Raw genomic sequence first — 21,332 nt, forward strand, 5'->3', positions numbered from 1 at the left:
GATTGCTATCTCTGCTAAATTAAAGGAGGGGGAAAAAGCCCCGAACTAAATAAACGAACCAACCACAAAATTCTGGGTTACAAGCAACTCTCAGGTTACATGCATTTAATAAATACTGACTTCAACAGTGTTCTAGAGAATCCACCTCTACCTCCAAACAGAACTTGCTATTAAACACTCCTGACTTGCCCTGCAGGACTTAGCAAAGTGAAAAACTAAGAGCAAAGAAAGTCAGTTTTATAAAACCCAGGCAATGCAAATTTGAAACTGTATTTAGCTCAGATAAAAATGATCAGATAAGTTGTGTTGAACACAAAACACAGACACCACCACTGGGCCTCAGCAGTACAAGATTTTACTTCCTAATCCCTGTATTAGGCTCCATAAATTTAAACCCCTTGTGGCAATGCCATATATTTGCCTGTGGAATATTAACTGAGCTGCATAATTCTTCTGAATTTTTACTTAGCTGCAGAACTTGGGTTTAATATGGTAATAACTCAAATCTTCAAGTCACCAATACGGTCAAATTTAGCCCCAGGCTAATGTCACTGTCAGGAGTTTTTCCTACCTGAATAACAATGGGATATTTTCATATAAATAAAAATATCTCATGCAAAAAACCAAGGGAATAACTCTGCAGAGGATTTCTCATTATCATAAAAATGGTGACATCAGCCTTCACTTGTTTTTACTTCCATATGGACATTCCTAATGCTTTGGAGAGCAGTTGGATTGGTTGAGATACTTGGACTTGTAAAAGCATCAGAAACGGAAAGGGAAAATTTGCTCCAAAATGGTGGGGAAATAGAAAATCTGTTTTCAACTAAGACTTAAAAAAAAAAAATAAATTTTTGTATGTGGATCCCAGCTCTGCCATTCCCAGCTAAACCACATCATCCAACATTCCAGCCTCCATCAACACTGACAAGGACAAGCCCAGCTCCATGTGACAAGTCCGTACTTTTGACAGAAGAACTAAAATCCTGACAAAAAAACTAGTCCTCAATAAACAGGTAATGAAGATTTTGATTCTTAGCTGCAAAAGCCACGTTTTCAAACCATTCACATGAATTTCTCTGCATTTTAATTTGGGCTCACCTTTACCCATAGGTCTTCTATAGGTACAAGCAGGGGATGATGGAAGGAAACACTTAAATCCCTAAGGACTGTTGGACAATAGGCAGAATATTCCAGAGACACTCTTTATGTCTTGAGATGGGTCAGGGCTCTGAGGGTCCAGATGAAGGTGTTTGAAGCAGTAGTGTGAGGAATTATGGCACAAGAAAAAACATGCTGGAAAAAAAAGGCTACAAACACCTGGAGTAAGGAATGAAGGGAGGGACCACCATATCCACGTCCACGAGCAACTGGGAAAGCCAAAATTGGTCTGGAGCTGCTCCACACAGGACTTCCCAGGTAACTCATTAGGGAAGCACCACTGCATTTTTCCCAATCCTTGTGGCTTTTCCTTGGGCATCTGCCAGGGCACTGGCAAAGCAAACACCCTGGATTAGGGGAGCTTTTATTCTAACTCAGGACAGAGTGATTCCAATTAAATATAGAAATCAAGGCTTCTTCTGGTATAAAACTAATCAGACACTACTCTTATCACATCCATCTCATTCTAAGCCTTCTGGAAAAATCCAGGCTTAATTTTAAAGCATGCCTTTTTCTGTTCAAATGGAAACCACATGTGAAAACAGGACTTATGGTACTATTTACAACTACCCTCAGCTTCTCTGACAAACTCATCTTAATATGTTTGGGACAGCTCAAATATAAAGACAACTTGACATAAAAACCATTCAATTTCTCCAAAATAGAATAAAATCTACTCCTTCTTTGAGTTGTTTTATGTTCCTTATGTAAGAGAAATTTCAGTACTTTTTTGTTTACAAGCAACCAGAAAACAGAAACAAAAATTAACCATAATCCTTTCGTCCCAGTGCATTCCTGTTGCTAAATTCACCAGAGGCAGCACCAATTATGAGCAGAATAAATGAGCATTAAAACATTTAATCACTCATTAAAACCTTTGAGAGAGTCTGAGATGCTTTGTGAATTATTTTTTTGTTAATTAATTAATGAGAGCATGAACTCACTGGGTGCTGCTCAAGGGCACAGTGGTGCCATGTCAGATGTTATCCATGGAACAGAGATAAAATGAAGAGAAGAAATTAATTAAATCAGGGTGCAGCTGGTGGAAAGAGCAACAGTGCATTTTGCCCAGCAATAATTCCAATAAATGCTTGGTGTCCTCAGAACATTGCTCAATTTCTGAACACAAATAATTGGGAATGGTGCATTTTGCACTCTGCCTTTTGGACTTCTCCCTAGTTATGGAAAATCCTTGCTTTCTTAGCATAACCATAATGCCTGTCTTTGGTTTCACTGCAAAAACGATGTAGGTTTTGGAAGTGATCTGGGCCCTGCAGCACAACCCACACAGGCACTTCAGGCTCATGTTGATGCTGCCTTTACTCAGGACCAGAAACATTGCTGCACTGGGTCTGTAGAAACAGAGAAATTCCATGGCGATGTGAAAACCAATGTGAAAACCATGGACAAGCCCATGGAGGACTTTCCCAGTGCTCCCAGATTCCAGTGGGAAGCCACACGTGCAGCTGGAGTGCCAAAAATGTGTCTGAAGGGAAAGGCTTTTTAATTCAAAACGAGGAAGATTGAAAAACCTTGTTTATGCTTATCTCAGTTGCAGAGCCAATAAAATGTGTGGATTTGGGTGATTTTTCCTCCACACTTTTGGGTTAGTTAGGCCTCAACTCACCAATGGCCCACCTTTTTCCCAGGGCACATGTGTGGTCATGGAGACCAGAGACAACACAAGGACACGCTGAAAAGCTGAATCTCTCAAACACAACAAAATAGGAAATTTCTCCAAATCAAATCTATTAAAATCAAGCACCCACGCTCTTTCACAAATCCCCACCTCACAAACCAAACCCCACCAGGCTGCATATCTAATATAATTTATTTTTTAAATGTAATTCTACTTCTTTCAGTCTTCATCTGCACAAAACTGACCCATCTTTCCATTTTCCATATAATTTCAGTCCACATAATTTCCATTACTTCATGTAAGTCCCTGTTTCTACTCATTACTAAAGCCCTGACATGCTAACCCTGAAAACACAGATTTTTTTTTTGTACTGCTTATTGGCAGATTATGCAGTCCCTAACAGAATGAAAAACTTCACTGGAAAGTGAAATAAAGTTATAACAGCTCAAGAAGAAAATATTTTTTTTTCTTCAAACCACACAGTGGTCCAATCCACAGCTCTCTAGTCCAAAAAAAAGTAACATAATAAATAATAGTAAAAAAAAATTAATTCATTTCACAGGCATCAGAGCAACAGCAATAAACCACATCTCCATTTCACCAAGCTTCAACATTGTTAATAAACCTTTTTAAACCATTTTTTTAACTTTATTTTCTTCATACATTGGTTTGTTCTTAAAAGTGCTTTAATTTAACAGAAAACAACACTTCATTCATGAAAACACTGTTTTAAATCTGGGTGTCTTCTGCAATATTCCAAAACTGTGCTGGTCTTTGTATTCCTGAAGGAAAAGTAGGATAAAATGCTAAAAACTGAAGCCTACCAAAGCAATGAGCTTTTCTGGAGGGGCACAACAGGAAACAACCAATTTTTTTTTTTTTGGTTTTCAAGGAGGAGGCAGTGAAAGCTGGGATTTAGCAGTGATCCCACCCAAAGGAGGAGGAGGAGGAGGAGTAGAAGCAGGGAGCTCTGACCTCGTTGACGGCCACGTAGTAGCGCTGCTGCTGGAACTGCGGGGAGTTGTCGTTGCGGTCGCGCACCACGATGCGCACCTCGTGGTTGATGATGGTGCCCACCTTCCTGTTCACACACTGCACCTGCACCACGATGGACTGGATAGACAGGGGCGGCTGCAAGGGAAAAGAGGTTGTGGTAAAGGCACACGGAAAATGCCACCTGCTTGAGCCTTTGGTTTATTGTTATTGGAATTCAATGGATCCCAGAAGGGCTTGGGTGGGAAGAGACCTTCAAATCATTTTGTTCCACCCCTACACTTCCACTGTCCCAGGCTGCTCCGAGCCCCATCCAGCCTGGCCTTGGGCACTTCCAGGGATCCAGGGGCAGCCACAGCTGCTCTGGGCACCCTGTGCCAGGGCCTGCCCACCCTGCCAGGGAACAATTCCTTCCCAATATCCCATCCATCCCTGCCCTCTGTCACTCTGAAGCCATTCCCTGTGTCCTGTCCCTCCATCCCTTGTCCCCAGTCCCTCTCCAGCTCTCCTGGAGCCCCTTTAGGCCCTGGCAGGGCTCTGAGCTCTCCCTGGAGCCTTCTCCTCTCCGGGTGAGCACCCCCAGCTCTCCCAGCCTGGATCTACAGCACAGGGGCTCCAGCCCTGGAGCATTTGTGGTCTCCTCTGGACACTCCTCAAAGTCTTTCTTGTTTCTTTCTTGTCTTGAATTGAAAGATCAAGTCTGAAATAAATCACATTTGCTACCACTCACATTTGCAAATAATTCAGAAACAACTTTCAGTGTGGACAATTCTGTTTTTCTCACTTGTTGGCTCTAAAATGCCCAAACTGATTGATGGACAAAGAAATTTAGGCTGGAATGGTTTTTACTATTCATTTTAGTAAGATCCAATAGTTTTTAGGCTGCTTTTAACAGGCTGCAGTCACAACTAAGTGTATCTGGATTAAATAGCCAAGCCTAAGAATAATATAACTATTTGAAATGACAGACATTTGACAAATATTTGATATTCTGAGTTTACAAAAATATGTAAATAAACAATGATGCAATGGCAAAATTTGTTTATTAAACCAGGGACAAATCATCCCAGCACCTTTCAGCAGCTCCCTGCGCCTTCACTTCTGATTTATCACTGGTCATTCTTCTTAAAGTTTTGGAAGAAAAGTGTAGAATTTTCTTTTAATCTGATTTTATTTGGAAAACACATTGCCATTCTTAGTAACAATCAGTGGAATCTAGGAAGATTTGCTGTCAAGAAAAGCAAGAAATAAAAAAAAGGACAGGATCAGCCTGACTGAATCAGCAGGGAGAGAAAAATGGGAAGGGTATCCAAATATATGGAATGTGATCATTTTTGTATCAGAGACTCCAATTTTTGCTCTGTAATAAAAAAGCTGAATCTAAATGTTCAGCTTAATAAAAGTCCCAGTTTCATTGGTACCACAAAATTTCAAGTGGATTTGAGTGGAAGGATGGGAAAAACAGGTTGAAGTTTTTGTTAACAAAAAGAGACCCTCCCGTGGGTGGAAAGATGGGAAAAACAGGACGGGGTTTTTGTCAACAAAAAGAGACCCTCCCACACTAAATGGTTCTGTGGTGCTGGGGTAGCGCAGCCCTGGTTCTGAAGGCTGGGAATGTCCTTTAGGAGAATCCATAAGGTTGGAAAAGACTCCCAAGAGCATGGAGTCCAGCTGTTGACCCAGCACTAACCCATGTCCCCAAAAGAGTCATCTCAATAAAGCCTATGACACACATTTCATGTTTTTGATCAGTCCCTGGGGGTTTTGAGGGTTGCTCTCCTTTTCTTTGGGTTGTGAGTGACTGCACTACCCTGAGGCCAGGCAAGAAAGGCACAGGGGGCATCACACCCAAAATCTGAACCACCTTAAAGCCCAGATTTCCTTCTCATAGCCCACCAAATTTAAATTGCCAGAGATGAATGTTTGGACACAGTACTAGAGATAAGAAGTGTTCCAGTTCATAGTAAAATATGAGGAATTACTACCTTAAATACCAATGTAAAGACATTATTACCTGGATTAATTAAGCAGTGCACACACTTCACTTATTTCCAGGGGACTTGAGTCTACTTCTAGCAAAGAACATCCCTGGAAAGTGTCTGGGAACTCACAATAATGGGAATTGGTTTAGACTGTGACTAATATTGAAACTCAAATAATCTGATGAGGTTTGTTGGGTAAAGCATCGACTCTGATTCACATTAAGGTGACAAAAAAGTGTCAATAAATGGCCTTGAAAAGAAGAATTAGCACCGAGCCAACAGGGATTTTGGTTCCTAACTCCCTATGGATGGGTGTGATAAGAATAGGCCCCACATTTCTTAGAATGATTATCCAGCCTTGCCTTCCATTCCAGGCTCTCATTTCTTTCTCTGGCTTAAATAAAACTTGAGAGGCCAAAACTGCTCCAGCAGCTGCTGGCTGGCACTTGAAGAAGTGCCAACTCTCCCAGAAAGTCTTCTGCCACCATGACCACTCTGCTACACTTTGTATTTTGCATGGGAAAACAGTTTTTGAATTAAAAGAAAATTAAGAACAGCTGAATTCAATTAGTGCCTTTCACCAGCAAATGGAAATGAAGAGAAATTTGCATGTTGTTTTTGGTACTTATGAATTTATCTCAAAACACACGGAGAAGACAAATTAATCAATCAAGCTAATACAAAACAAACTTCCCTGCACTCCAAGGAGAACTCCTGAGTTTTACAGCACTCTTGCCATATTGATTAAAGCACTTGCAAGTCAATTTTACTTTCAGGTTCTGTCACAAGGTTGCAACACTGTGAGGAAATGTCTCTATATTGAGAGTGTTTTCTCCCCAATGAAATTAGCCTAGATGAGAACACTCCTATTTATTTTGTGCTTTTCATCATTCTTTTTATAAAAATCAAACTTACCCTGACAATATTTCCTTAACACCAACAGGAACAAGCACAGCAAATATGTTTTAGGTTGCTTTAAAAAAAGAATCTGAACCAGCATGTTCTCAATGGAACATGTCAAGCTTTGTGAGTGAATTGTGGCAGCCACGACTCGTCACTTCTCACAGCTCATAATTCAGTGTGCACAGGGAAAGCAGGCTGCTAATAAATGTCACAGGGCACAGGCTAAGCAGCACCTCTTCCAGCCAGCAGATCAGAATAAAAAATTTAATTCAACAAACAAGTCAAGTTTGGTCAGATATAAAACGCTTAACATCACTTTTTTTGGTCTTTGTTGTTGTTTGTCCACAATAATATTTGCACAATAATATTTGCACTGTGTGCTCCCAAAAAAATCCTTTAAAAAAATGATCAGATTAACCCTTTTCACATCCATCTGGGGACAAGACAGATGCAGGAATTATATTCTAGCAGGACTTGTGTGCATGGTTAATCAGAGATATGAACATGTTTGTGGAGAAAACCAAGCCCAAACTTACATCTCTGTCCAGCACCCGGCCGGTGCTGTTCAGGTACAACGTCTGCTTGATGGGGTCCAGGATCACCCAGTAATCCACGTTGTCCTTCAGGGAGAGCTCGATGGTGGGGTCAGGACCTCCTGCTGTCCCTTTGATCAGCATGTTGTCAACCAGGATAGTGCCTGCAACGACATTGAACAGCCCAGGGAGGAATTTAGAGGGAATCCACATTCTTATGTATTTCTGCAAGCAGTGTGATACTGAAAATGCTGTTTTCTACCTCAGCTTTGTGGTGTTTTATGTTTTGAGTGATGTTTAAAGAGTCTGAACCTTATTATCTGTAATAAAAAAACTGCCTCTGACACTGCAGCTGTATCAGACAATGCCAGAAGAAGCACTTGCAATGCACAATGATTTAAATTGACAATGAGACCTGTCACATCCAGCTATCTACTTAACAAGATAAGCTTTTTCTTCATTGAGCAATCATCCCCAATCTCACCTCGAACAAATGAAAGCACGGAAATAACAACCAAACTCAGAATAAATTTTCTGCAGCGAGAGCGACACATCAAGGTGATGAGGGGAGAAAAAAGCACAGTTACATAAAGCTCTCCAGGAAAAAAGAGGGTTTGTACCTGAAGTTGCTCTGCAACAGAAACTGAATTGCAGCATAAGGATGTGAAGACTACAGCCACAAGATAAAAGTGGTACTGAGAGGAGCAGGCAGCTCTCAACGTGTGTCTTTCCATGGAATCACAGCAGCCCAGAATGGTTTGGGTTGGGAGGGATCCTAAAGATCCAAAATTCCACCCATGGCCACTATGCCAGGCTTTGGCCTTGGACACTTCCAGGGATCCAGAGGCAGCCACAGCTTCTCCGGACACCCTGTGCCAGGGTGTCACCCCCCTCTGCCCCCCAGCAAGGAATTCCTTAAATGTAACCTAAATTTTGCTTCTGTCACTCTGAACTGATTCCCTCTTGTTCTGTCACTCCTGTCACTTCTGTCACAGTTCCTGTTGCAGGCTCCCTCTCCAGCTCTCCTGTGTCCCTTCAGGCCCTGGAAGGAGCTGTGAGGTCTCCACACACCCTTCCCTTCTCCAGGCTGAGTATTCCCAGCTCTCCCAGCCTGGCTCCACAGGGAAGGTGCTCCAGACCCCTCAGCATCTCCATGGCCTCCTCTGGACCTGCTCCAACAGTTCCATGTCCCCTTCTGCAGAACAGCGCACAGAATTCCAGGTGGGGTCTCAACACAGACCACCCTGTTCCATCCTGCCAGTAAGGCTTCCTTTCAGCAGTCAGCTCGCTGCCCCCACAATTTACACAATTGCCTGTGGAAAACACTCCCAGCTCACTTCCCAAACGTCAAGCATTACAAACCACCCCGAGTGTTGCCCTCCAGTGCCTCAGATTTGCACACACAGCATTTATAACCGCTCCTCTGAAATGTCATTTTTCTGCAAAATTAACACTCCCCAGTTTGCTTCACACCAAAATATTAACAGGAATTATCTTTGTGGAAGTTCACCAGCAGTTACAAAGAAAATCTGTAAATGTCAGTAGCTGCAGAACATTTAAATTAGGTTAAAATATTTACCATGTAACCACCTGTTATTAAGGGCCCAAATAATTATTCCAAAGCATATCCTGAAGTTTCTTTACACCTTCACTTTATAACAGTGACTCTGTATAAAAATATTCATCTAAGAAGGGCTCATGCTTTTTTGCTAAAACAGTAAAATAACCACTGATCTTAACCCCAGCAAACTGATTTGCAGTCCTGTGGGGGAAAACACCACAGTAAGGTCTTTTCAATCATTGATTTTGAAACTTTTTTTTTTTATTTTTCTGACACAATAAAGATGGCAGGAAGAAAACTGCCAAATATTTGGGAATACAACTGCCAAACTTTGCACCAAAGACTGGTTTCAAGTTCATGGAGCAACAGCTTTTTAGCCACATGAGAAACATTGTTTTTACCCAGATGTTTTATGGCTCTTGGCACAATTTTCTGTTCAGTAACATCTGTACAGTTCTACTCTGCTCCAGGAGCTTGGCCTCGTACATTTTGAGAGACAAAGACTGGTTTTAACATAAAGAAGATTTCACTGTGAAAACCCAGCTAATTTCCAACCCTGTGACACTGCCAAATGTTGATGTCTACTCAACAAGTCCTGTCAAATCTACAAAATCCACCAGTTTGTGCACTGCTCTCGTCAGTGTGCCTCAATGATGATGCAAAGAAGGGTTGGTAATTCAAATTCACTTATAAAAACATCTAAACAACTTAAAATCTGTGATGCTGAATTTCATGGTTTGCAGTCAACCACCATCACTTCGCTGAACTCACTGCCTTGATTCTGCATCTCCTTGGGTCCTGCTCTGCTTCACTCTCTGCTTGGTTTCACAAAGCACTTTTGTTTGCTTTGGTTTGATCCTGGGATTATTTTCTTCTTAAACACAGGCTGGATTTTCAGCAGATATTCATGAAGCACCTGTACACGCTCTCTCTGAGAGACAGCAGTTTGCAAATCAGCCTTTTAACAGCCATCCTTAAAGTTTTATTTTTTCTAGTTTATGAAGTCTCTGATATTTCAGAGGCCTTTCCCTTTCCCCCTTAAACATCTCTAAGGTTTTCTTTACATCCTGCCTAAAATGTCAGGGAGGGAACCTCCTAATGACAAATCTGATGTGTCTGCATCAGCAGTTTTTCCATAAATGCCAGCACTAAACCAAATCAGTCCAGTGGTATTTATAACTCACTGATACAACAAGTTTACATAAAATCTGCTTTGAAATTTTTTTTTGCACAAGCAAAATCTCAAACAATCACAGAATCACTGGGGCTGGAAAATCCCTGCCAGCCCATGGAGTCCCAGCTGTGCCAATGCCCACCTTGTCCCCAGCCCAGAGCACTGAGTGCCACCTCCAGCCCTTCCTGGGACACCTCCAGGGATGGGCACTCCAAAGCTCCCTGGGCAGCCCCTGCCAAGGCCTGAGCAGCCTTTCCATGCAGAAATTCCGGCTGCTGTCCAAGCTGAGCCTCCCCTGGCCCAGCCTGAGGCCCTTTCCCCTTGTCCTGTCCCTGTTCCCTGGCAGCACAGCCCGACCCCCCCTGGCTGTCCCCTCCTGGCAGGGAGTTGTGCAGAGCCACCAGGTCCCCCCTGAGCCTCCTTTTCTCCAGGCTCAGCCCCTTTCCAGCTCCCTCAGCCCCTCCTGGGGCTCCAGACCCTTCCCAGCTCTGTTCCCTTCCCTGGCCACGCTCCAGCCCCTCCAGGGCTGTCCTGGACTGGGGACCCAGAACTGGACACACCCTGGAGGTCCCTCAGCAGGGCCAGCCCAGGGGACAGGCCCTGCCCTGAGCCTGCCTTTCTGTCCTGGGTGCACAAGCCACTGGAAAGAGCACCCAGGACTATCATTAGGGATATTTTTCCTGGCTAATTAAAAAGAAGGAAAAATACTGATGGAAAATGTTGATTGCCCATCACCAAAAGCAGATTTTAAGAGCTTTCTATCTTCCATGGAGACCACACAATCTGGCTGCTTTTCCACCTGCCCTGAAGCCTGATTGATGACTGAGGCACCTCGTGGAATGACCTTACAGATTTCCAAGGGATTAGTACAGGATAAGCTTCAAGGAATCAAAGTCAAGGAAGCTGTTGGCTAAAAAAGCAAGAAAGCAACACAACCAGCCAGAACCCAACAGGCTGGACAAGAGAGGAAAGATGTTTTATTGCCATAGGGAATATAATTTTTCTGAGCTTGTTGCAATTATTCTAAAATGGCTGCAAATTGGACAAGAAGATTAAAAACTATCAAGTGCTGCAAGTATTTTAACAATTTTGGAACACAGGAGCTGAAAATCTTCATTAAGCTGAAATAAAAGGGAAGGTTTTGATTTTACAGCCCAATCTCAGGTGAACATTCTTTGGGAAGGGCATTGGACTCAGGTGCAAAAAGCCATGAAATGTGGGATCTGCTGGTTATGCTAAAGACAGGAGCCTGGCAGTGACCAGTTATGAGTCACTTCCTGAATGGTTTTGACACATCCCAGGATCATTTTAGTTGAATGTTTTGGCAGAGCCCTTTTTTAAAGTGTGAGGGAATTGTCACTGGTCTGGGAATAAACCTAATTGAGTCATGAAGTGGTTTGGGCTGGAAGGCACCAATGTGGTTGAAAAGTCTCTATACATCAAACAAGACTTTACTCTGCATTTAGATCTATTTTTGCAACACAGGAATGTACTTATGGGATTGGGCTTTGGCCTGCAAAGTCTTTAGATGTCCAGCAATACTCTGCATTCCAAGTGGAAAAGCAAAATGAATCTGCAGGAGATTGGAGAACTGAGGTTCCCCCTCCAGGGTATAATTTTCTACATTTCAGTCTTCAAAAAATCTCCTTTTGGGAATATTTTCTATTTTCCTTGACATTTCCAAACTCTTTTGAATGTGTTCTAAATCTGAATGACACAGAAGGTAAATGCAACCCCTCTCTCCAAACCCTCTTTACACTCAATTGCTACTCAAAATCCAAGCTCTGTAAAACATAATTTACAAAGGACTGCTTTTAGGATGAAAAAACTGCATCCTGCTTCCTAACTGAAATAAAAAGCATCTACTGCATATGCAAATACCTGTCCAAGATCAGCCCAAAGACCCACCTAACCTGGTGTCCTGGGTGCTCAGGACAGATCTGGATCTGAAATTGAATTCCAGCTCCCTCTTCCACAAGCTCCTTGGCTCCAGAATAACCTTGTCCATGCTCTTACTGGCTTTGCCAGTGGAAAAAAAAAAAAATATTGAATTTGCAAATCACGTGGGCTCTTCTTTAAGGGGTTTTAAAAGCTCACCTAGTGAGAAGGCAGCAACATTAACCCTGCTCATCTGCCCAGGAGGCTGGTGATAAAGCCTTACAGACCTCTTGGTACAACAAGGTGCAACAGATGACAAAAACTAAATGGATAAAAATTGATCAGTTGGAAGATGCTCAATATTGGTATCGATTGGTTGAGCCCCTGGCAACCCCACAAGGGTAAAATATCCCCTGAAATGAAATTCTGAAAAAAGGTTTCTTTTTTGGTTTTTAGTTTAGCCTATGGGACCAGAAACAGATTGATAAGGTTGACATAAGATTGTCCATTACCTACACAAAACTTGCTGGTTCTTGATAAAAAAACATTCCGAGGTTAGTGCTCTCATACCAGACACAAAAAATGGCCATGAACAAAACTGCTGCTTTATAAAGCACCCTATACACAATGAAATGGTTTTCAACAAAAATCCAACCCATCAAACAAACAAACAAAAAACCAAAACAAATCAAAACAACAACAAAACCCAAACAAAACAACAACAACAAAAACAAACTACCAAGCTAAATTTCTGGGAGCATTTGAAGAAGAAAATATTCCTCTTTGTACCAGACAGCAGAGAAGTAATAAAAATTCACATCCCACAGCCAGTGGTGAGATAAAACCTCCCCAGGCTATTCCAGCCTTCCCTTTGTTTCTTGCCTCCCTTCCCATAAGACTTTGGCAACAGCAGCTCTTGAAGGAGATTTAGAATTTTTAGGACACAACAACAACATTAAGAGTCTGAATAAACAGGCTCAACACAACCTCTCTGAGTCAGGCTTTCCAAGGAGGGAGTTTCAGGAAATTACGGAAACTTCCTCCAGTGCCACAGCCTTGGTCAAAGGAGCTTGACCACCCAGAGGGTGGGACACTGAAAAGTCTGCCCAGAAAATGGACATGGCACCAAGGCTACCAGAGCTCCAGGAGTGCTTGGACAATGCTCCAGGTGGGCTTGTTGGGGTGTCCTGGGCAGGGCCTAGTGTGGGACTGGATGATCCTTGTTGGAATCTTCCAAACCAGGAGATTCTCCATGAGTCTATAAGCACATTAGCACCAGGAAGCTTCCTGTGGATTCTTCCTCTACATGGGCAAACTCCTTTGTGGGAAATAAAAAACCAGCATAATCCCTGAATGATCCTAGGGAATGATCCCAGGAGTCATCCCTGCATTCCATCAAGGTCAGACAATGAGGAAAAATGCTTTCAGAATGACTCAAATCCAAGTGAAGAAGAAAAATGCTGCTGTGCAGTAAAACCAGAGCAAACCCAGGTTTGTGTCCTCACCTCAAAGCAACGCAAATGAACACCCAAACTGGCCAGAGACTGGAAAGAGCTCACTGGTAGCACTGGATCCAGGCACTGGGATAAGAGCCAAACATCCAGCTCCTCATGAAAAATCCATGAGACTCTATAAAGGAAAGCCATGAGACTCTATAAAGAGAGGACCTTCAGCACTGGATGTCTTCAAACACCAGACAAAACCTCCTGAGGAAAACATCTTCTCCTTGGATCCAGCTGAATGGACAGATGGGCCTTTATTCTATGGTCCTGATATTTTGAGACAGAGCAGAAATCTCAGCAAGTTTTACTTCCATCCACATGGAATAATTAAGATTGGAAAAGACCCCTGAGATCATCAAGTCCAACCTTCAACCAATATATTATGGAACACGGGGGAAGGAAACATTCAGACAGGAGGGAAAACCAGTACAGGGAAACCTTGGAGCACAAAGGAGCTCGGGATCATGAAACTTTACACAATTCCACCTCATGGGATGACATTCTCAAAGCAAGGGATGGTTCTTGCCACAGCACTCAGTTCTGCAACCACTTTTCACCCTGAGGGTTTTCCCACTCCTGAGAGCAAGTTCCTTACACCTTCTGCTGATGAAAACTCCAGAGTTTATTTTGCTACTTTGGGGAAAAAATATGTATATTAACAAAGTTTGTGCATATTCCCAGGCAGAGCTGGGAACACAAATCCTCTGATTATGTACATTGATTATAGAGTTTGGTACCTGCAACCAGAATGATTTGCACTAAAAAGGAGCCACGCTCCCAGGAATATCCAAGTCCTCCCATTTGAATATATTACCACAAACCCAATCTTAGTTCTATTTCAGACCTGGTTTATTTTATTGAGACTATGTTTATAAATGTTGTATTTATTCTTTGTCTGCTCAATAGGTCCCAAGCCAAAGCAAACCAAATTTTATCCAATTTATTTTTGTTCATCCAATTTATTTTTGTTCATCTAACTCAAATCTGCTCAACTCAAAAGTCCATGCACTTTCCTTTAAATGTATATTCATATTTGCTAACTTTGGGATTTCTTTTCCTCAACTTCTCCTCAAATTCATGGGTTGAATACTGTAACCATTTCTCCAACTTGTCCTACTGAGGCCATATGGGGCAGATTTAAACCAGAAACTGCAGCCTGCAAAACGTACAATGACCAATGTCCTTAAATGGGACAGAAATTCACACCCAGAGGTCAAAAACCACAGCTCCCAAAAATACTACTGCTGAAAACTGGAACAAATTCAGTGCCCACTGCAGTGATTTATTTTGGAGGCAATGCAGAATGTGTGTGACATCACTGGCATTTGCAGTCCTTCCATTCCCTCCCAAAATCCCTGATGGATAATTTTCCAGTAGTGCTGGTTTTAAGTCCTTGGGAATATTCCCTGTCAGGTTTGACAAATGTGTAGCAGCACAAACTGGTTTTCACCAGAGATCTGCCTCCTTTGGTGTGTCAGTGGTTGTAGGGAAGACAAGGTCAGGCTCCAGTTGCCTACAAGCCCCAAAAACAGAGAGCAGCCCGAGCTGACACCAGTGTTGGTGTCACCTCCAACCACCTCAAATGCCAAGTGTGACACAAAAATCCCCAAGGATTTCTGCTCTGCAACAAGGTGACCAGGGAAGGGGGTTACAGGCTTATAGAGTCCTCCTTCCAAATGGGAGAACCTGCAAATCCCCAGAATTCGGTGTGGGAAGAAAGAGAAAGTTGGAACAATGAGGCTTTCTTGGCTCTTTTCCTACACATAAGCCCAAGATTTTGGAAGATGTGGATGTGAGACAGAGCCTTTGGTGCTTCTTCCTTGATGGTCCTTTATGCACAAGATCCCCTGAACTGGAGCCCCTGGATTTTCTGTTTCATTCACATTTTCCTGAGGGTGCCATGCTTCCATTCCCATTTAACAGAAAATGAAAAAAATATCTAATTTTCATTCTGATTCTAGGAATATGACATCTTTGGAAATACAGTTTCACGCCACTGAGGAGATGCCAAGCTTTGCTGGGTTTGTGTCTCAAAACAGGAACCTGTTTTTCAGAATTAACTTTAAATTTATCTCTGGGATTGAGGAATTCGGGGGAATCATCTCTCAGTACAGGACTGATAATGAGGAGGCAGGAATTGTGAGTGGGGCATGGCCTTGGCCAAGGAAATTCTGATAGAAGCTTTCATCCAAATGAATATTTCTGCACAAAACCCAGAGAGACGAAGATGCATCACACTTCCCTCACACCCCATATATCCAGGTAATCCCTTTTGGAGGTCCTGGGCACAGCCTGGAGCTGTGTCAGGTCTCAAATTAATACTTAAAACTGGTTTTGTAAATCCTGTTTGCTTTTCAATTCCGTGAGCCACTTCTCAAGCCAATCAACAATGAGGTTTACTTGCTTTCTGTTTAGAAAAGCCTCATCTACACTTTAAACACACGAGGACTCCTAAATAATGAATCAGATCGAGCAGCGCTTCGGAGCACCATGATCAGCAGTGGCTGCTGAAGGTGTGAATTAAATTACTTGAATGTTTTCACCTTAATTTGGAGCCATCCTGGGGTCTGTTTGCAAACCATTTGGAGAGAAGCAGCAGGAGCCTGCACTGCTCTGCTCTAACCCTGAATTATTAAAATTATCAGAGCCTGTCTAAACATTGCTCATGGGTGTGCATAATTTTTCTTAATATTTCCATGACATCTTCTGTGCACCACATGCAGCTGCTTTCTCCTTATAAAGGAGGCAAAAGAAAGACAATTTACTGATGCTTTTCCATCCTCTTTATCTGTTCCTGCAGGAAAGCACCCCTGGGAAAAAAAAAAAAACAAAAAACAAAAAACAAAAAAAAAAACAAACCCAAAAAAGAGCTTTGCCAGCAGACCTGGATTTTCTTGGTGCACCCCAGAGGCAGAGCCATTAAAACTTATTTTCCAAATGTGTGCCCCAATGTGTTTAGTCTGAGGTTGGCTCCAGTCTCCCAATTGTTTCCAGATGTTGGAAAGGTGCACAAACTGTAACCTGAGGCTCTGAAAGAGGGAATGAAAAGGGGAACGTGGGGGAAATTAGGGATGGATCCCCAGTGATCACAGAATCCTGGAATCACAGATGGCTTGGGCTGGAAGGGAACAGCTTTAAAGTTCATCTTCTTTTACTCCTGCCATGGGCAAGGACACCTGCCACTGTCCCAGGCTGCTCCAAGCCCCAGTGTCCAGCCTTGGGCACTGCCAGGGATCCAGGGGCAGCCACAGCTGCTCTGGGCACCCTGTGCCAGGGCCTGCCCACCCTGCCAGGGAACAATTCCTGCCCAATATCCCATCCATCCCTGTCCTCTGGCAGTGGGAAGCCATTCCCTCTTGTCATGGCATTCCAGGCTCTTGGAAATTGTCTCTCTCCATGTTTTCTCTTGGTTTCTTCAGGCACTGGAAGGACAATTTGGTCACGCCAAAGCTTCTCCTCTCCAGGTTAACAGCCCCAGCTCTCCCAGCCTTTCCTCCGAGCAGAGTTGCTCCATCCCTCTGCTCATCCTGGTGCCACCCCTGGATTCATCAAACAGAAAAAAATTGTCACAGACCAAAATTTCCATCTTCAACTAAATTTGGAGACAAGTCTTGTTAAGCAATAATTCAACCTTACAATATTCCTGCTGTGAGATTCCTCCTATTTTTGCCCAGAAGGCCAAAGGAATCCTTGAGGTGAGGAGTAGAACACTACAGAGGAATAGCAAGATGAATTTTATAACAGATTGAAGAACACACACAGTTTCTTATCTATTTCACCTTCTATGAGAACAGGGAAGCATCCTCATTCATGGGAGAGAGCAAATCCTTTCTTTTCCTGAAAATTGCTTTATCACAGAACTAAAAAGTGTAAAAAAGGCCTTTGTTATCCACAAATTCTACAGCACCCTTTATAACCTACAACTGTGCATCACCCTCTGATCATACTGCTGTCAAGAAGTCAGAATTCCAAACAACTGACAAGAGAGTGACTGAGTGAGGATCATACCAGGTTTAGGAGCAGAATCCCAGATCAGGAGATTTTGGGAGCAAACAGAGGGATGGATAACAGTGGCCAGAACTGGTACAAACACCAGCCTGACATCCTTCTATCTGATTTTCCCCCCATTCCACTAAAGCACACAAGGTGGGGCAGATTTACTGCCAATAGTGCAGCTCCTGGATATGTTTGCAGACATCCCAATAGAAACATCAGAAAACCAGGAATACTTGGCACTATATCCTGCCTGGAAGAATTTTATTTTCCATTAAGAAAAGCTTTTCCTAAGCAGTTTTGTTGCTTCTGCAATTAAACATTGACTTCTTCTCCACACTTTTCTTTCTCTGGAAGTGTTAAAGAACAGGTTGGAACAACCTGGTCCAGTGGAAGGTGGCCCTGCCCATGTCAGGGGGTGGAACAAGGATGAGCTTTAAGATCCCTTCCAACCCAAACCACTCCGTGATTATGCCATTCCTCCTAACTCAAATCCCAAGTCCCTAATGCCACTAAAGTGCTATCATCAAAAACCAATTTTAAGCAGCAGTTTTGCAGTTATCAGGGGAAAAAGCAAACCTGTAAAAGCCACACTGTTCCCCAGAGCCAGTCAATTATTTCACCCTTCCCTGACCTGGCTGTCAGGGAGGCAGGAAGGACATAAGCAGCTCCAAAGTGTTACCTGAAGATCAGGCTTTTAAACTCTTCATCACCTGACTTGCAAACTATGATTGATTTTATTTTCCCTTTCAGCCAGACCTGCTCCTTTTCCACAGGGAAATCACCCTCACCAAAAGATCTTTGAACACTCCTCAGCATAAAGACAAAGTTGAGGGAACTGAAACCAAACATTTGGAGGAGGTTGCTAAGAACTCACAGCATTTCACTTCACCTGTGATCTGAAAGGTCTCTTAAAAACTAAAAACTGAATTAGAAAGAATATTAGACATGATTATCTAAATTTGTGCTGTACTATTGCCCTGTGGAAAAGAAAATGGACATGGAAGTGAGTGGCAGTCTCTTTTCACGGGTAATAAAGTACAGGGTGAAAGGAAATGGCCTCAGGTTGCACCAGGGGAAGTTTAGATTGGATGTAAGGGAAAATTCGTACAAACACACAGAAAGGGTTCTCAAGCACTGCAGTGGGCTGCCCAGGGAATTCATCATCTCTGGAAGCAGTCAAAAAACTTCAGGACCTGGGTTAGTGGTGAACATGGTGATGTTGGCCTGACATCTTAATGACTTTAAAAACCAGCTTCTCTGGGCACCCTGTGCCAGGGTCTGCCCACCCTGCCAGGGAACAATTCCTTTCCTATATCCCATCCATCCCTGCCCTCTGGCACTGGGAAGCCATTCCCTATGTCCTGTCCCTCCATCTCTTGTCCCAAGTCCCTCTCCAGCTCTCTTGGAGAGGGAAGTACATTTAATATGACTTTTCACAAAAACCTACAAAAGAAAAGACAAGAAAAAGAGAATTAACAATTCTTAAAAGTGGAACCAACCACAGAGTCACACAGAAAACTGGGAGTAACTGGCAACTATTATTTCTACTGAATGTTTTGTTCTGCATTCAATTGAGTTAGAAACTTTCACAGGGAGGAGAGCCCCCAGGCTGTGTGGGCAATGTGCTCAGGGCTGGGCACTGCCCAGGGAAGAAGTTGTGCCTCCTGTGCAGGGCAATGGCTGGGCTCAGGCCCTGCCCGTGGCTCTAGTGCCATGGCTGGGCCCCGGAGCAGAGCCTGGGCCCTGCTCTGCCCCTCCCTGCAGCCAGGGACAGCCAGGCCTGAGGGCCCCTCTCAGCTGGGGCTCCTCTCCAGCCTGAGCAGCCCCAGCTCCCTCAGCCTTTCCTGGGCACCCAGAGGCTCCAGGCCCTTGCTCAGCTCCAGCAGCTCCTGACCCTGCGGTGCTCAGCACCCAGAGCTGGACACAGAACTGCAGAGGTGCCTCCAGGGCTGCCCACAGGGCCACCATCCCTCCTTCTGACCCATGAAAACAAAAGCATCTACGTTTTTTGAAAAATTTCTTACACAAACATACCACCATCTGAAGCAAGACCTTCCAGTAAAAGACCAAAAGAACATCAAGAACTGAATGAAGTTTTCAAGTGCTCTCTGAAGCCCAAGGCTTTTATCTTTACACTGAGCAATTCCATCAAGACACTGTAAACAGGTGTGCTGTTGATTCTTTCTCTCAGTATTTCTTCGCTGTGTCTCTCCTGAACACATCCTGTACTCCCTTGCTTTCTACAGGAATAGTAAACAGCAGAGTGTGTAAGCAGATTTCAGAGCTAATTGTAAATAGGAACAGGGAGCCTAACAATATTAAATGGAAAACCCTGTCAAGTTTAGCAACAGATCATTTGCATCTCTTTTATTTTCTTGTACAAGTTCCCTGTTTGCACAGAAAAAAACCTAAAATACATGTCAAGTTGCTTTGTACGTGTCTGGTATCTAATAAGGATGAAAATAAATATCTCAAATGCTAATGAAGCATCGTGTTTATTTTCCAAGGAAATTACTGGAAGGCAAATTACTCTGACAATAGCAAAAGGGAGGAAAGGAAGGAAGACCTGCCCTGCTTTCCAGACTTCAGGGCACTTTTGGTCCTGGCAAATTGGTTCTTGCCCAAATGAGAGGTGGGAACAGCTTGGGACATGTCACCACCCAGGTTTGGATGCCAGTAGTGGTTTTAGAGGATTAAAAAGAACAGTTCCCTGTCTCAAGCACTGTTAAATCCACGAGAGAAAGACAGAAGAGAGCAACAGGATGACGTTAACTCCCGACCTGGTGAAGGCGAGATCCCGTCAGCACATCCTGGGAAATCCATGCCCAGAAAAATTCCCACTGTGGCAAAGTGTGTAGAGAAGCAACTGCCAAACACATATCACCCAAAGCTCACCCCAGGTTAGGGACAGATGGCAGCTGCCACCACCAGCGGCCACCAAAGCCCCTCAGAGTATTCCCCTGTAGATACCTGGAACCTGAACTGCGAGAACCCCCACAGCATGAACTTGAGATAGGATCAAGGTGAAACAATTGTCTGGGTGCTATCCCAGGCATAGGGGGAGGTTAACAAAGCTGGGGAGAAGGGATTGGTGAGGATGAACACAAAAAAAGCAGAATTTATGAGACACAGGTCAGCTCCTGTGGCATTCACATTCTCTGGAAAAATCCCTTCGCCCAGGATTTTTCTCCTGGGAAGCTGAGAAGCCTCAGAGAAAAGGAAAACAAATCTCATTTGCTTCTCCTCTGTTTTTCTCATGTAGAATGTGTTTGGAGATGGTTTACCCACAGGTGATTGTTTTATTAAATTCTAGTGTGAGTTGTTTTAACTCTTAGCCAATGAGTGCCAACCTGTGTCGAGACTCTAGAAAGAGAAATGAGTTTTCATTATTGTCTTTTTAACATAGAGTAAATATCCTTTCTGTATTCTTTAGCATAGTTTAGCATAGTATTCTTTAATATAATATAGTATCATAAAATAATAAATTAGCCTTCTAAGAACATAGAGTCAAATTCATCATTTCTCCCTGCCACGGGGGCGCCTGCAAATACAATAAGCTCCAACTGGGACAAAGGGAACTCCAAATGGGACAAAGAGAATTCTGGCAGGGACAGACTATGACCACCAATCCCAGAAATCACCAACTCAGAAGAAAGGAAACTGAGCTGGTGCTAATTAGCATTAGAAACAAGGGAATAATTTAACCAGTAGTGCAAGAGACCTGGGATGCCCATGAGCATTAATTCCTTGCTTGTTGAAGTGTATAAATAGAGAAAAGTTCCAGAGGAGTTTGGGACCCTCCACCACTGAGAAACCCAGGAGGAAGAGACACCAGCAGGACACCGCTGGATCCAGGAATAGTGACAACCTTCTGCTGGACCTGTCTCTCTCTCCTCTCTTTTCTATTCCTTCTTATCTCTCTACCTCCCATTCATTGCTACATAAATTCCATATTATTGACTTCAGCACATGGACTCGTTTGCACCTTAATTCGGGCAGAGGCATCTCTC

The 21,332-nt window shown here is 43.2% G+C and overlaps 1 protein-coding gene across 1 annotated transcript in view; it reads right to left on the bottom strand.

The window, feature by feature from the left end:
• PCDH15 (protocadherin related 15) overlaps positions 1-21,332 on the bottom strand; it is a 369,222-nt gene that overhangs the window by 188,052 nt on the left and 159,838 nt on the right. Inside the window, exons 5-6 of the mRNA XM_041404901.1 lie at positions 7,215-7,375; positions 3,776-3,931 (exon numbers count right to left, since the gene is read on the bottom strand). Coding sequence (XP_041260835.1) covers positions 3,776-3,931; positions 7,215-7,375 — 317 coding nt within the window. The remainder of the gene's footprint in view (positions 1-3,775; positions 3,932-7,214; positions 7,376-21,332) is intronic.

The sequence above is a fragment of the Onychostruthus taczanowskii genome, unplaced genomic scaffold, assembly GCF_017590055.1.
Source record: "Onychostruthus taczanowskii isolate IOZ18803 unplaced genomic scaffold, ASM1759005v1 scaffold22, whole genome shotgun sequence".
In the NCBI taxonomy this organism is placed as follows: Eukaryota; Metazoa; Chordata; class Aves; order Passeriformes; family Passeridae; genus Onychostruthus; species Onychostruthus taczanowskii.